Consider the following 13,030-nt stretch of genomic DNA (forward strand, 5'->3'; position numbering starts at 1 on the left):
GCGGGAGGGAAGGAGAAAGAGAAATCATCTGCAACCGGAGCGCTGGAAGGACCTCTCGTCCTCCTACTTCCCTGAGCGAGCTTGGATGCTGGAAGAAGCCTCTTGGATATGGGATCATATCTGGTTTATCACAGTCTGGGTTTGATCCTCTGCTGCTCCGTATTGAGTTCAGTCTACGCTCTGGTGAGTCCCTCAATCTTTTCCCTTCGCATTCTTGAACGATCTGCGCGGCTGTTTCCTTGATGAGTAATTTACTGTATCAAGGATTTAGAAGGCAGAGGGCTGGGGTTTTTTTTTCAGCCCAGTGGTTTATTTCGCTGGCAGATAGTGTGTGCAGTTGGTCTCAAGAGTTGCTGCACCAGATGAAATTAAAATGTCTGTGCTTCCCGAAGAGTTTGAATCACTTTTAAACCCCTCCGGACAGGAACGCGTGCAGTTTGACAGGGGACTGGGGGAAGCGTTTGGGGGATAATTTAAAAGGAATCTATGGGTAAAAGGCAACTCTTCCTTTTCTTTTTATTTTTCTTTTTTTACTCCACCCCCCCTCCCCAAGATGACAAATTTAATTTTATCTTCTTAATCTGCAAAACTGCTTAATCTCAGCGAAACGGTGCCTTCCTCTTTGGGATTAAATTTGGAGAGGACCTTAGAGTGCAGGGTTTGCAGACAGTTTACACTCAGGAGCATGAAAGTAGTATTAACCCGTTGCTTCCTGGCACTGTTTTCACCTGTTCCTGCACACACCGAGGCAGAATATCTTTACAGAGGCAGCAAAAAGGGCTAAAGTCTGTCAAAACTGCCTTGATGGTGGTGATGGGGAACGGGCTAAGATCTGCAGACCCCAAGTGGTCTCCGAAGCCCTTCTGCAGAAGTGAAGGGAAATGTCATACGGAATCGGCCACCAGATGTTAACCCACTGATGGGCACGCTGCTTTGACATGTGCTTTCCTTGCTTTCTCCATCCCTGGAATCACCACCGCTGTTGGCCATTTCTCAGTGCCTTCTGGTGTAGGAAGGGGCACGGCCACCACCTAAAGCGGTGTCTGCTTTCCGTGAGGGATGGAGATGTGTTTGAAAGGGAGTGGAATCACCCTGACGCCGGCTCCATCCAGGTCCTCCCCGACCCTCCAGGAACCACCACCCTGGGCCCTGTCCCCTGGGTTTGGTAGGGACTGCTTGGGACCTTGTGCAGGGCTGGTAGGGGGGGTATTTCCCCCACACGTCCAGCATCGTGCTAGAGGGAAACATCTCATCAATAAATGAGAAGAAATAGCCCCTCGAGAAACAATCATTGTTGCAGTCCATCCCTGTCTTGCTCTATCTCTAAGCACAAATAAACCTTTCAAAACCCAAAGAAAATTGGGGAAATTGGGAGGACCAGTTGTAGATTTGTTGAGGTTTTAGTGACGGTTGAGGTTTCTCCCCTGTTCTGGGGTTGGATTAGCATCTCCCTGACCACGTCTGACTTTGGGGCCGTATCATGACAGGGTGGGTCCTGTAGCACCTGCTACCCCCCACCTCCACAGCCCTGCTGCCGCTGAAGTCAGCACCAAAATTCCTGCTAGCTTTGGTGTCTCTGTTGGTACCGATGAAAATCAGGTTTGTGAAACAGCCAGATTGGCGCTCGGCAAACTTCGGGACTCAGAAAAGGCAGGCGAGGCTGCAGAGCGCGTCTCCAGTCCCATTCCCTGTTTACTCCCCTCTCCCAGTACATCCCGGTACCTGCAGAAGGTGCAGAGGACCAGCCAGTGAACCAAGTTCCAGCTGTCTCGTGTTCCCAGTGGGTATTTTATTTTTGATACCCCCATCACAACAGACACTTTCAGATCACAAGCGATTTGCTCAGCAGCGCTGGTAGGCGACAGGGGCTCATGGCTGCAGCAGCTGAGCGTGCCCCGTGCACCAGCTCAGGGCGTAAAACCTGGGCGTAAATCACAAATAGCTCTGCCAGAATCACAGAGGGGCAAGAAAGCAGGGACACTGGCTGGGAAGGGCTAGGTGAGGAATGCACAAGAGTATTTGCTCTGTTGTGTTTCCAAAAGCCTGTTCCTCTCCTGTACTGATCTAGGGTCCTGCCGCTAGAAACCCCATTTGGTTTAATTAGGTCCAGGCTGAAGTGCATGCTTCAGACGCTTCCCTTGCTTTTCAAACCCATTATTGACAGCTGAAGGAGCTGCCAGAAGGTTTGAAAAGTTGTCCTGACAATTCAGGGGCTGCAGAGATGTTGTGTGTCCCTTCTGTCATCTACTTAGGCAGAATAAGAAGGTCAGCCCCGTGTCATCCCACTGTACAACAACTTGTGAGGCAGGGAACAACTTGCAGGGTGCCTAGAGCCTGATATTTTTTTGCTGTTGTTGCTTCTTTCCCAAAGTAACTTGATTTTTAAATGAACTTTGAAAACACGGAATGGCATTGACTGCATGTTTCAGGACGGTGATGTCTTGGTAGCTACACTATAAGAAGGGTCATATATATACTTGATATTTGGCTAGCGGGTCTGAGTGTGTTTTATGTGCTGCCATCAATAGAAGTCACCAAGTGCCTCTCTCCTAGAAGCAACAAGCAAAAATCAATGAGGGTAGCTGCAGGGATGGGGATGCAAGTACTTAATTTAGAGACAGGCTCCGTGGCAGCTTTGGGCTAAGCTAAAAGTGGTACCCGATCTTTCACTCCCCCAGCACAGCAAAGCAAAATTCTCCTGTGGGGTTTGAGTCAGGAGAATTCCCGCAGACTGAGGCAGCCGACAACTCAGAGCTTCAGGGCACAATTCATCTGTCTGAGGCTGGAAGACTTGAGTCTTGAGAGCCATGGCCCTAATTGCTGGGCTCTTCGCAGCTCGGTTGCTTTGCATCTGAGGGTTGGTGATGCTGAGATAGGGCAGAGCACGATGCCTCCTAAATCTGAAGCTGTCACTCCCATTGTTCCTTTTGTCAGCGGGCAAAGATGATAATAAAGGCACTTTTTGCAGCAAGAGTGCTGAAGTAGGGGTGGGAAACGGTTTCTTTGATTGTCCGTGTCACTGGTACATCATGGGGCAGGACGCTGGCAGCTGAATCATGTCTCCGCAGCATGCGGGCTGCGTGTCCCTGCATTAACTGTAAACCACAGTGGGAAATTCGGCACATGGAAAAATGCTGTGGGAGTGGGTCCTCTCAGAGTTAAATGTACCCGTGCAGAAACCGTGGACCTCCTGTGAGCCTGCAGCCACGCGAAACCCATAGCGAGATCAGCATCCCTGCCCTGCGCTTTAGGGGGGCAGCTGAGAGGGACAGACTTTGATTTGGGGTAAAGTACTGGGTGAAGCTCTGCTGTCCTCCAGCTCCCCTGGCAATCCAGAGAAGCTCTCCCCCAGCATTTCCCTGGGAATATGCCTGATTAACACCTGCTTAAACAGCAAAGGGAATTTGACTTGTCGATTGAGCGCTTTGTGCCTGAAATCTGGCAGGGTGAGGGGGTAAATTTGGGTTAATTCTGCTATTTGGTCCAAGGGCCAGGGAAGCAAGATTGGCCCGAGCCAGATAGCCCTGCAAACATGGGCTTGAAAAGATGTGTGCGAAAGGAGCTTTAAAAGTAGGGTCTGACATCAGCAGAGCATGGAAGTTAAGATGCAGGCACTGTGATTTTATCTGAAAGGCGCTGCCAGAGCTCCTTGCAAAAAAATCTCCCCATGTCCCACCTCCCAGCAGAAAGCCCCATGGTTTCCTCTGCTGACCCCTTCGGTTTTCACTGTTTCCTTCTCTTGCCAGTCTCAACCTGGCAGCCCCCAACCCAGTTGTCACTGGAGGAGACATTCTGAATAATAATAATAATAGTAGTAATAATAATAATAATAATGATATAATAATAATAAGCCACCAGCCTTCTGCAGGGCTTTGGATCACAAAGGCTCCGTTTTGGGAAACGGGTATCAGCCTGAGCCGGCTGCAGTCGGCTGAGCTCAACATGACCCAGGGAAGCAGGTCCGTGTAGGGTGTGAAATGGGCAGCAAAAGGGACCTCCACTCTACTGTGGGGGGTCTTGCCTTTTAGCAGTGCTCGGTGCCTTGCGGAAGGTGCTGCACGTTAGGGGGATGCATTTTGGCAACAGCACGGTCTCAGCCCTTTTCTGTTTGCTGCAGCCTGCGGCTCCCCAGCCCTGGCCCCACTCAGGCTGCTTGGGCAATGCTGAAGTTTCCCTCTGATTTTGCAGAGAAGCTGGTGCGATCCCCCAGAAATTCAAGGGGTGCCAGGAGGGGGTGTGGAGCCCTTTCTCGCAGACGTAACCCAAAACAGGGACAAGCTCGGCCAGGTCACCTGCAGAAGGGTCCCAGCCCTTATTCCCAAGGGAGCTGCATCCACACCAGCATTGGTGTTAATCTCCGGCAGGAAGGTCCGGTATAAATCGGAAAAACTCTCGTTCGCACCAAAGCGATTCTCAGGTCACCAACCAGCCGAGATCCTGGTGCTCAGGCAGCAAAGCAGCAGGATTAAGGAGGCGTTGGTCAGTGTTTTGCTCTTTGACTTGTCTCTTGTTGTTCCTCTGATCAGACCCACATCTTCATGGATCTGGAAAGGGGAAGGATTTGAAGGTGAATAATTTATAGCTGGAAGGGAAAGATAATCATATTCTGCCTCAGAATACGCCCCATAATAAAAAGAACAATAATAATAAAATAATGCTATATAGAGATCCTGCAAATCCCAACTAGCTGTCTAACTTCGTTAAATAAAGACAAGCTCCAAGTGCAGCACAACAATGCCTGAAATGTTCTTTTCTCTGCACACGCTTGGGAGCGTGCCCATCCCTGCCCCATGTATTTATGAAAGATACGATTTTTGTTATTGTACTTCGGGATTAGCAGATATCCCTGGACTATAAAATACTCAACCGCAAAATATAAAGCAAACAAGCCTGCGCGTCAGGGTAATGCATGGGCTGGGATTTCATCCCATGCAAGCCAAAAAAAGTTCAGCTGCCCGGTGGCAAGTCTGACCTGAGCAGCCTGGGTTTGGTGGGAGCCTCTTGCATCGGGAAGAGGAAAAACAAGAGGGCAACTGTGCGCACAGGGGGGGTCAAGGCTGGAGGAAATGAAATCTGAGGTGCGTCTTTCGGGTCCAGGCAGTTGTTGTTTGGTTTCTGGCCTCCTAGAAATAGCCCCGGAGCGGTGCTTTGAGATCAGTGGGATTATTCCGGCGAGGGCGGTGTGTCTGCAGTCCCTGCGAGGGGTACCCCCAGCCCAGACAGCTCAAGCAGAGACAGCTGCTGCCCCTGCCACCGCCGCCCTGCGCTCCCACGTCCCTTTGAAAAACGATGCTGAGAGTCTGAGAGTCGTCCCACAGCTGTGTGTCTCGTATCGTCTCTTTTCCTGGGCTGGGTTTATTGATAAGGGGACTCTCCTAGGGTGTAAAGATGCCGGCTGGAGGATTTCCCTCTGCTTGGGAAACTCGCTGCTCAGCCACTTGATCAAATTCAGTAGAAATCAGTCCCTGGTTCAAAGAGTTATTTGGGGCACAGACACCACACTCATCACACTGAAACCCCTAAATCACATCTATTACCATACAGCCTCCGACCGAGCAGTGTGGGGTGAGGTGGTAAAGCACCTCTCCTGGCACTGAGATATAGGGCTGAGAAAAACCTGCTCCCTGGAGTCGGTCGCAGAGCTATGGCTCCAGCTAAACCCCCCAGTCGCTGAATTTTCTTTGTGCCTAAAGACGAGAAGGAGGGAATAGCAGAGCCAGACTAGGGCTGCCTCTGACTTAAACCCTTCCCGGGAACTTGTCCTCGTTGCTGCCGAGTGGCTCAATCCTCATCCCACACCGCTGGGAGGGGGCGATGGAAGTCCGGCGTGTATTTAGGTACTCAGTAGACTGTGCAGCTCTCCGATCCCCACGGCTCTTGCTGGGCTCGTCTCAGCCTTTTGAGCTCTGATCCCGCCAAACCTCTTTGCCCTCTGACACTGTCCGGATCAAAGGGAGAAGCCAGCAGGGATCCCCCACCCTTTCGGATGGGCTGTTTCTCTGCAAAAGGTCAAGCGTAGAGGGGTTTCTCTGTCTGATCAGCCCCTGCTGTAAGTGAAGTTTCAGCGTCTCTCAATTAGTAACCATTATAACAAAAAAAAACCAAAGAAAATGGGTTTCTTAGGGCAAGCCCTGACCGAAAGGAAGAACAGCATCAGCCTGTGTTAGATTAGACCACATCAAAGATATTTTGCCCTGATATGGCGAATTTGCTTTCTCCCTCTGCATCCACTTGGCTGTTATAGTCTCATTTGGCTATCTTGACCCATAACACCTCAAACTTCAGCTGCTCTTGCAAGAGCTGGTGTACTAAAGATGATCTTTGTGTTGCGCCTTTCATGACACGGTAATAAAAGAATTACACGTGGGGCTGAAACTCAGCCAGCAGAATACCTGCTGGGTCAGACTGAGCTTTGCTGTCTTGTGTCATGGGAAGAAAACACCCGAACTCATGCTCGGTGCACCTGGCTTGGCATTAACCCCTTTATTTCCACTGAGGCCAGGCTGACCCTTGGCAGTGATTAGAGGGGCTCTGTGTTTTAGGGTTTTCCTCTCCCTTCGGAGGCTTAGCTTGGATTGACTTCCAGAAATGCTATTTTCAAGAATGGAAAATTCTGGACTGATGGCTCCCTCTTATCAGGTCATACTTCGATCCTCCTGTAACACAAATTCCTCTGACAGCATTCAGGTGATGTTTCGGTTGTTGAAATCTTCTGCAAGGCTGGTCTGTCTTTCTTGTCACATGTTTTTCCCTTTATCCAGCAAAGCAGAAGGTGGACTTCTCTGCCCCTTTTCCCTCTCACTCCTCCAGCATCCCTGGTTCAAGGCATTTCAGCAGCACAGGGATTGTGCTCCTGTCTCCCTCCTTCCCTCCTGACCGTGTGCACCCCTCCGTGAGCTGATTCAGCTCACTGAGCTGGCACCAAACTAACCAACTAAATTCTACCAAAGATGGAAAAAAGAAAATAAACGTAGGAGAAGGTTTGTTGCTGGGTCAGTGAATTGCATCTGCACAGCAAAGGCTCAGATGAGTCCCCGAGACACGTGAGGTAGAGATTGGGTCACAGAAGTGGGGACAAGAAGGGATGAGCGGCCAGCAATGTGTGCAGGTTCACCCTGACGCCATGGTTGTACAGTCATGTTACTCTGGCATAAAGCCCCCCCAAATCCTCTTTTTGAGATGCACACCCCGTCCCAGGCCTGCCGTGCGCCCTGTTGTACCTTCTGCTCCTTGGCAATAAACACGCGTAGAGCAACGTGAGCCATAGGGCCAGCAGCCAAGTTCATCGTAGGCTCCGTGCTACCTCTGAACCTCCCCTCCATCAGCCACACCATCTGATCATTAGCACACTTCTTGGCAGAGTTTTTGTCTGAGCAGACGAGCCCTGCAGATGGTGCCAAGTGATGGTTCAGGATAACACAGGTCAGGGGTATTGGATGTGACCATACTCTTTTTTTAGGGAAAAAAATTGAGTTTAGGCTTGTAGACACGAGGTGTGTTGTGCTGCTTGGTGTCAGGGCCGGAGGACAGAACCCAGCCCTTGTACTTAGCAATACAGACATAACCAGGGACTTCCAAGACTCAGAAGTGGCCCAGACAAGCTGAGATACCACACAGTTCATACCTACTTACCTGCTTTCTGGTCTGTTGCTTGCAGGGACAGTGAAATGGTCAGGCCAAACCATTCCCCCTACGTCCAAGTCGAGGAAGGTGTTGAGCCAGGCAGGAGTAGGCAGCACAGCCATCCTGCGCTCGCCTACCTCTCTGACGCTATCAAAGCGCAGAACAAATGAGCCTTCAAAGTCCAAAGGTGTTTGGTGTCTTTAAGTCTTTCTACCGTAATGACCTCGAGTACCAGCCGTCTGTCAGATAAGGGTAGCTCATCAAAAGGAGACTTGGCCTCTCGGAAAAGACCTCCTCCTAGATCAGTGTCTGGGGCAAGGGCTGGAGACAGGAGTTGCTGTCTCAGCACCCACGGCAGGCTGGTTATCTCATTTTTCACATGGCTGCCCTGTTGCTAATCAGGGTTTCTCGATGTTATCTTTACTTCTGCCTCCCTTCCCCTCTCTCCAAGCATTTCAGTGTATTTATCTGCTTGGTCTTGCCACACTGAGAGCAAGAAGCAGCCTCTATTGCATCTGTAAACGCAGGTTTGAAAGTCACTGGGTGTCCTTAGAAACCTTCTCTTCCCTTTACTGAACTTCAGCTTGGGACCTAAATGGTTTTTTTCTTCTGTGTATTTTAACAGAGAAGTAAGTGGTACGCAAAACCTAGCGCATGCTTGCCGTGGGTTAAGGGATGAGGCACTTTGTAAGGAGCAGCAGATGGTAGGGAACTACCATCTCTTGGACACATAGCAGAGGACAAATGATCAATTAACTGAGACTCAGTGGCGCTTTGGGGGACTCTGCCAGTGTTTAGGACCACTAGCAAGTTATTTAATCATCATCTCGTTGCCTTGATTTATTCAGCTGGTTTACACTCCTTGGGCACTCGAGGGAGTGCAGCATCCCGGGAGAGCTCTGAGCCCATCCCGTACACTAAGCACAGGAACGGTGCCGGTAGCAGACACGCAGTGGGGCATTTCTTAACTCAGGAGGAAAAGGAGGGTTTCAGAAGCTGGAGGCACCCTGGCCCCGCTTTGCCCAGGAAGGCTGGGACTGCTGGACCCGGGAGCGTTGTTTGAACCTGATTTTGTTCACACTTTCCTGCCCCGTGCTGTTCCCCTGCTCTGTTTCCCCGTCGTGATGACAGCCTGCTCTGTCATTTCTGTCCCTGTCTTTGGCCTTTCTTTCACAAGGCTAGGGAGAAAGAAATCAGCATTTCTGACCACCCTGGAAGGCACATGGGGCTGCATTCAGACCACTCCCTGTAGGCACATTGAAGCCCACCAAAAGACAAGGCTGACTGACTCATACACCCAGACCATGCCACGACAGCTTCCCTTGCCTGCAAGACCTGAGAATAGTCTCTAACCCACTTTATTTAGTGACACAGTGAGGCCAAGGGCTCCTGAGATGGCTCAGCTGTAGGAAACCATGGGCTGACTCACAGAGTAATTAGCTCATTGATCTTGTGAATTAAAACACATTAGGCAATGCCTGATCTCTTCCAGGAGCAAATAGCCAGTAGCCTCTTTTGTTTTGCAAAGATACAAATCAGATTCCAAAATTCAGTGAAACCACTGGACTGATTTCCATGAACTTCACATGCTATTTCCATCTATCCCACTTTTATTGCCTAAACCCCTGCCTCGCCTCAGTGTTACCTTGACTTTCTTCTCGACTCCTGCATCCCAAACCGCTTCTCCTTTCAGACATTGAGCAATCAGAGTTAAAGTAGCTTTGAGACACCGGCTATGGCGAGTGGTTGCAAGGAAATGACCTGTTTCTCCTGGCCGCATTCGAAGAGTAAGATCAATAAAGCAACATTACGTAGCGTATCTATTTCGTGGTTAGCAATTTCACTCAGCTTAGTAAAAATACAGCAAAACAAATTTAAAATAGAAGTGGGAGAGAGCTGGTAAGAGGTGGGACTGCTACGAGTCGACTAACATATAGAGCTTCAAAAGCTAGAATTGCTGGCTTTATCAAGAGCCATCAGTTTATGAAGCCTTTTAACCTCTCAGAGTTGACATTTTCTCTGAGCTTGTGTTTTCTTCCAGTGCCCTCGAGGTTACACTCACTGAATTGCTTCCTCTAAAATGGCCTCTTCAGTAAGGAGAGGGGACCAGGAGTTGAGATTTAGCTCTCCCATTGACTTTCTGTGTGCCTTCAGGTATTTCTTGCTCTGTATGTGCAGCAAAGGCACAGAGGACTTGTGCGGAGTGAAGGTGGACTCTGTGCATTTGGAAACATGGTTTATTTTTATTGTTCTTCCCAGAAAAGGATAAAAGAGAGAGAGATGGCTCTATAGGCACTGAGGTGGAAACGTTTTCCCAGTCTAAATAGCTGTGGTTGCTAAAACACACACCAGTAGGTGGTCAGAGGGTCTGATGCACTGTATCTAATGCAGACATGGCTTGTTTTCACTTGTGCTAAATTACCAGGACTGTTTACCCAGGCCAGCCGCTGGATGGGGACAAAGCAGGATAGGGCTGATTTCCCTCGCTTGGCGTTAGATGTCAGCAATGGGTGCGCGTGCATCTCAGAGCTGCCCCATAGCCTCAGGGGACCCGCTCAGCTGCGGAGCCTCCTGCCACAGATCGTCTGTGACTGCACCCCACAGAACCTGGGTGGGCCTCAAGGTCTTATTTCCTCAGCTGACAAAGACACAGGATTTGGTACAAAACTGTTATGTATGCGTGTATATACAAGCGAGCGTGCGGGTATAACTGTGCGGCTCTGACTCATGCCGTAGCATTGTTAAACAGTCTCAGAGCATCCCACCATATGATCCCACTGCAGAGTACCAGCTTCATTTCCAATTCATTTCCCACCATGACTGGTGTTTCTCCGTCAGCCTTTCACCACCACAATGAAGCATGTTTGTTGGGTTTTTTTTGTTTCATTCCTGGGATCAGATTTTCTCTGTGATTTGCCTTAACCTCATCATAGAAACCACAAAGCTCAAGGGGCCAGAGCCTTCTGCTGGCGTAAATCAGCGGTGTTCCTGTGGAGTGCAGAAGGGCCAAGAGAGTCTCATCTGATGTCAATCAGTGTCACTGCAGGGAAATAAGGAGAGAGATGGAAGGTAAATTGGAGAAGCCCAACTGGCACATGCTGGTCCTGGTCTCCTGGCCCTGGGTTGCATCTGGACGGGAAGGGAAAAGATTCTGCAAATTGAGAGATCTGGGTTGGATGACAAGCCCGCAGTTTCCAGATGCTTCTCCAAACCATGTTCGGCCATGCTTCAGTAGCTTCTTTTGTGGCTGGCTGCCTTGTGCAATGAATGCCTTCTTGAAAGCATTTAAACGAGAGCAATTTGTGGGGGGGATCTGAAAGGGGGGAGTGTCGCTCTTGTTTCTGGCTATGGTGGTGGTGGGGAAGGATGATAAGCGTGCTGGCAGGCTGGATTTTTCAAACCACAGGACAGGGCTGGATTCAGCTGTGGATTTGGGTCCATTCTTAAAAGATGCCAAATCATGATATCTGAATCTATGAGATTTGAGCAAATTTAGCATCAGTGTTTAAAGCAGACTGTGCAGTAGATGATCGCTTTGTCTTCTCTCCTTCCCAAATTTTTATACTGATTTTGCCCTTGCATCCCTTGGTGTCATTGACAACGTCGGTGTGATCAACAAATTGAACTTTAAGTGCCTTTTGCACATATTTTGTAGGACTGGAAATGGGAAATCATGCCATTCAAAGTCACAGCTACTGTATGCTCCTAATTTACTCTGTCATCAGCAAAAGATGACTCAGGTTTATGGAGGAGCGGGGGGGGAAGTGTGCTTCAGCTGGTGAAAATGGAACAGAGACAGCTCTTGTTTTGCACCCAGGTAAGGATCCGGCCCTGGTTCTGTGCCAACAAGCCTGACCACAAAGAGGATCTCCATAGAGGTCAATGTGGGCACCTGTTTGGCTGACCTGACTCAGCACTTCCTGGGGCAATAAGGGCTCTGAGTTACCCAGATAAGCAGAACAATGGCCAAGCCAAAAGGTGAACAGACTGCCATCCCATGAACCCAGCTGGGTGGAGGAGACGCCTGAGGTGGAGTAGGAGCAGACAGCCCAGCCCTTGCAGCCTGCCTCGGTGGATGCTTGCGTCCTTCCATTTCCCACTTTTCCTGTTTCTGCTGACGCGGAGGCGAATCACCCATCCCTCCTGTAATTGCAACGCAGCCAAATCTGTTGCATAATAGCCATCAGCACTGTTGCTGGGCACATGCATGGGTGGGAGTCCATAGGGTGTGCACAGAGACCTAGTAGACCTAGGCATGCAAGTCCTTTTCCAGCCTGGTGTCTACTCTGCTGACAGTGCCAGCCTTCGTTATCAGCACTGTTAGTCCTCCAGGAGAACCAATTATGCGTTGTCTCACTGCTGTGGCGGTAGCCTTTGCTTCTCTTCTGAATTTCCTTATTCATCACTTTCCCCTTTGCCTCTTGGTAACACCATTGTTTCTTAACCTACTGCTGGCCCTAAGCCCCCAGCTTTCAAAATGGACATCTAAAATGTAATGGAAGGGAAGAATACTCCATTGGGAAGTACCTCCTTAGGGTTCAGAGTTAACACCCTGTAGAAAGTGGACCAGGCAAAGATCTGTAGTTCATGCCTCCAAAAGCATCAGGTTGGGAGTCCTGTGTTTCCCGGAAAGCCTGCAGAAGAATGCAAAGCAGAATGAGTTGGGAAGAGAAGGCTGTTTGACCCATAATATCCCAGCATTTTGTGTCTCCTCTTCCAGTCTTGTTGCTGTACGGATGGGGAAAAGGAGTGTGACAGACACTAGAACAGGTCCCACGCCTCCTACAAATCACCCGCTCCTGGCTGGAAACAGATGGTGCCCAAGAAGGCAAAGCTGGTTATCTCTGGCTTGCTGGGATATAAAGAGGATATTTCTAGTGAAGACAGGTCATGAGACGGCAGGAGATAAGACCCTTTTGGGGAGGGTCCAAGGCCTTAGCTTAAAGCCTTGGGTTGGTATTTGAACCCTGGAACAGGGCAGGGGGATGTGCAAGCGTACAGGGAGGGGGTAGGTCCCATCCCAAGGGCTGGCAGTGCTTTGATGGGGCAAGGGGCTCCTTTTGAGCTGGCCAAGGAAGAGGAGGTATTGAGGACCAGGGATGTTCCTCCAGCCCAGGGAGAAGGATGGACAAGAGAGGACAGACGAGATTTTGGCGCTGCCTGAAGAAACTCCCAGCTGACAGGGCTTTACCTTCACTAATAAGTAAAAACAGGCAGGCCAGGTCTGAAGCGCTGTCCTGCGATCCTCCATGCTGTTTTACTGCCAGCACGCTCCTTGGCCTGTCTTTAGCTCTTACCAGCTTGCACCACCCCAAATAATGCTTAGACACATTTCAGGTGTACAGTGGGTTGTGGGAGGTGGTTTGGATGAGGCCACACTGCTTTGGGAAAAAGATATTGCAGACAT

The 13,030-nt window shown here is 49.8% G+C and overlaps 1 protein-coding gene across 1 annotated transcript in view; it reads left to right on the forward strand.

The window, feature by feature from the left end:
• Window positions 1-106: 106 nt before the first annotated feature.
• PTH1R (parathyroid hormone 1 receptor) overlaps window positions 107-13,030 on the forward strand; it is a 129,314-nt gene continuing 116,390 nt past the window's right edge. Inside the window, exon 1 of the mRNA XM_009281023.1 lies at window positions 107-183. Within this exon, the coding sequence (XP_009279298.1) occupies window positions 109-183 (75 nt within the window). The 5' untranslated portion in view covers window positions 107-108. The remainder of the gene's footprint in view (window positions 184-13,030) is intronic.

The sequence above is a fragment of the Aptenodytes forsteri genome, unplaced genomic scaffold (assembly GCF_000699145.1).
Source record: "Aptenodytes forsteri isolate BGI_AS27 unplaced genomic scaffold, ASM69914v1 Scaffold52, whole genome shotgun sequence".
Taxonomy (NCBI): Eukaryota; Metazoa; Chordata; class Aves; order Sphenisciformes; family Spheniscidae; genus Aptenodytes; species Aptenodytes forsteri.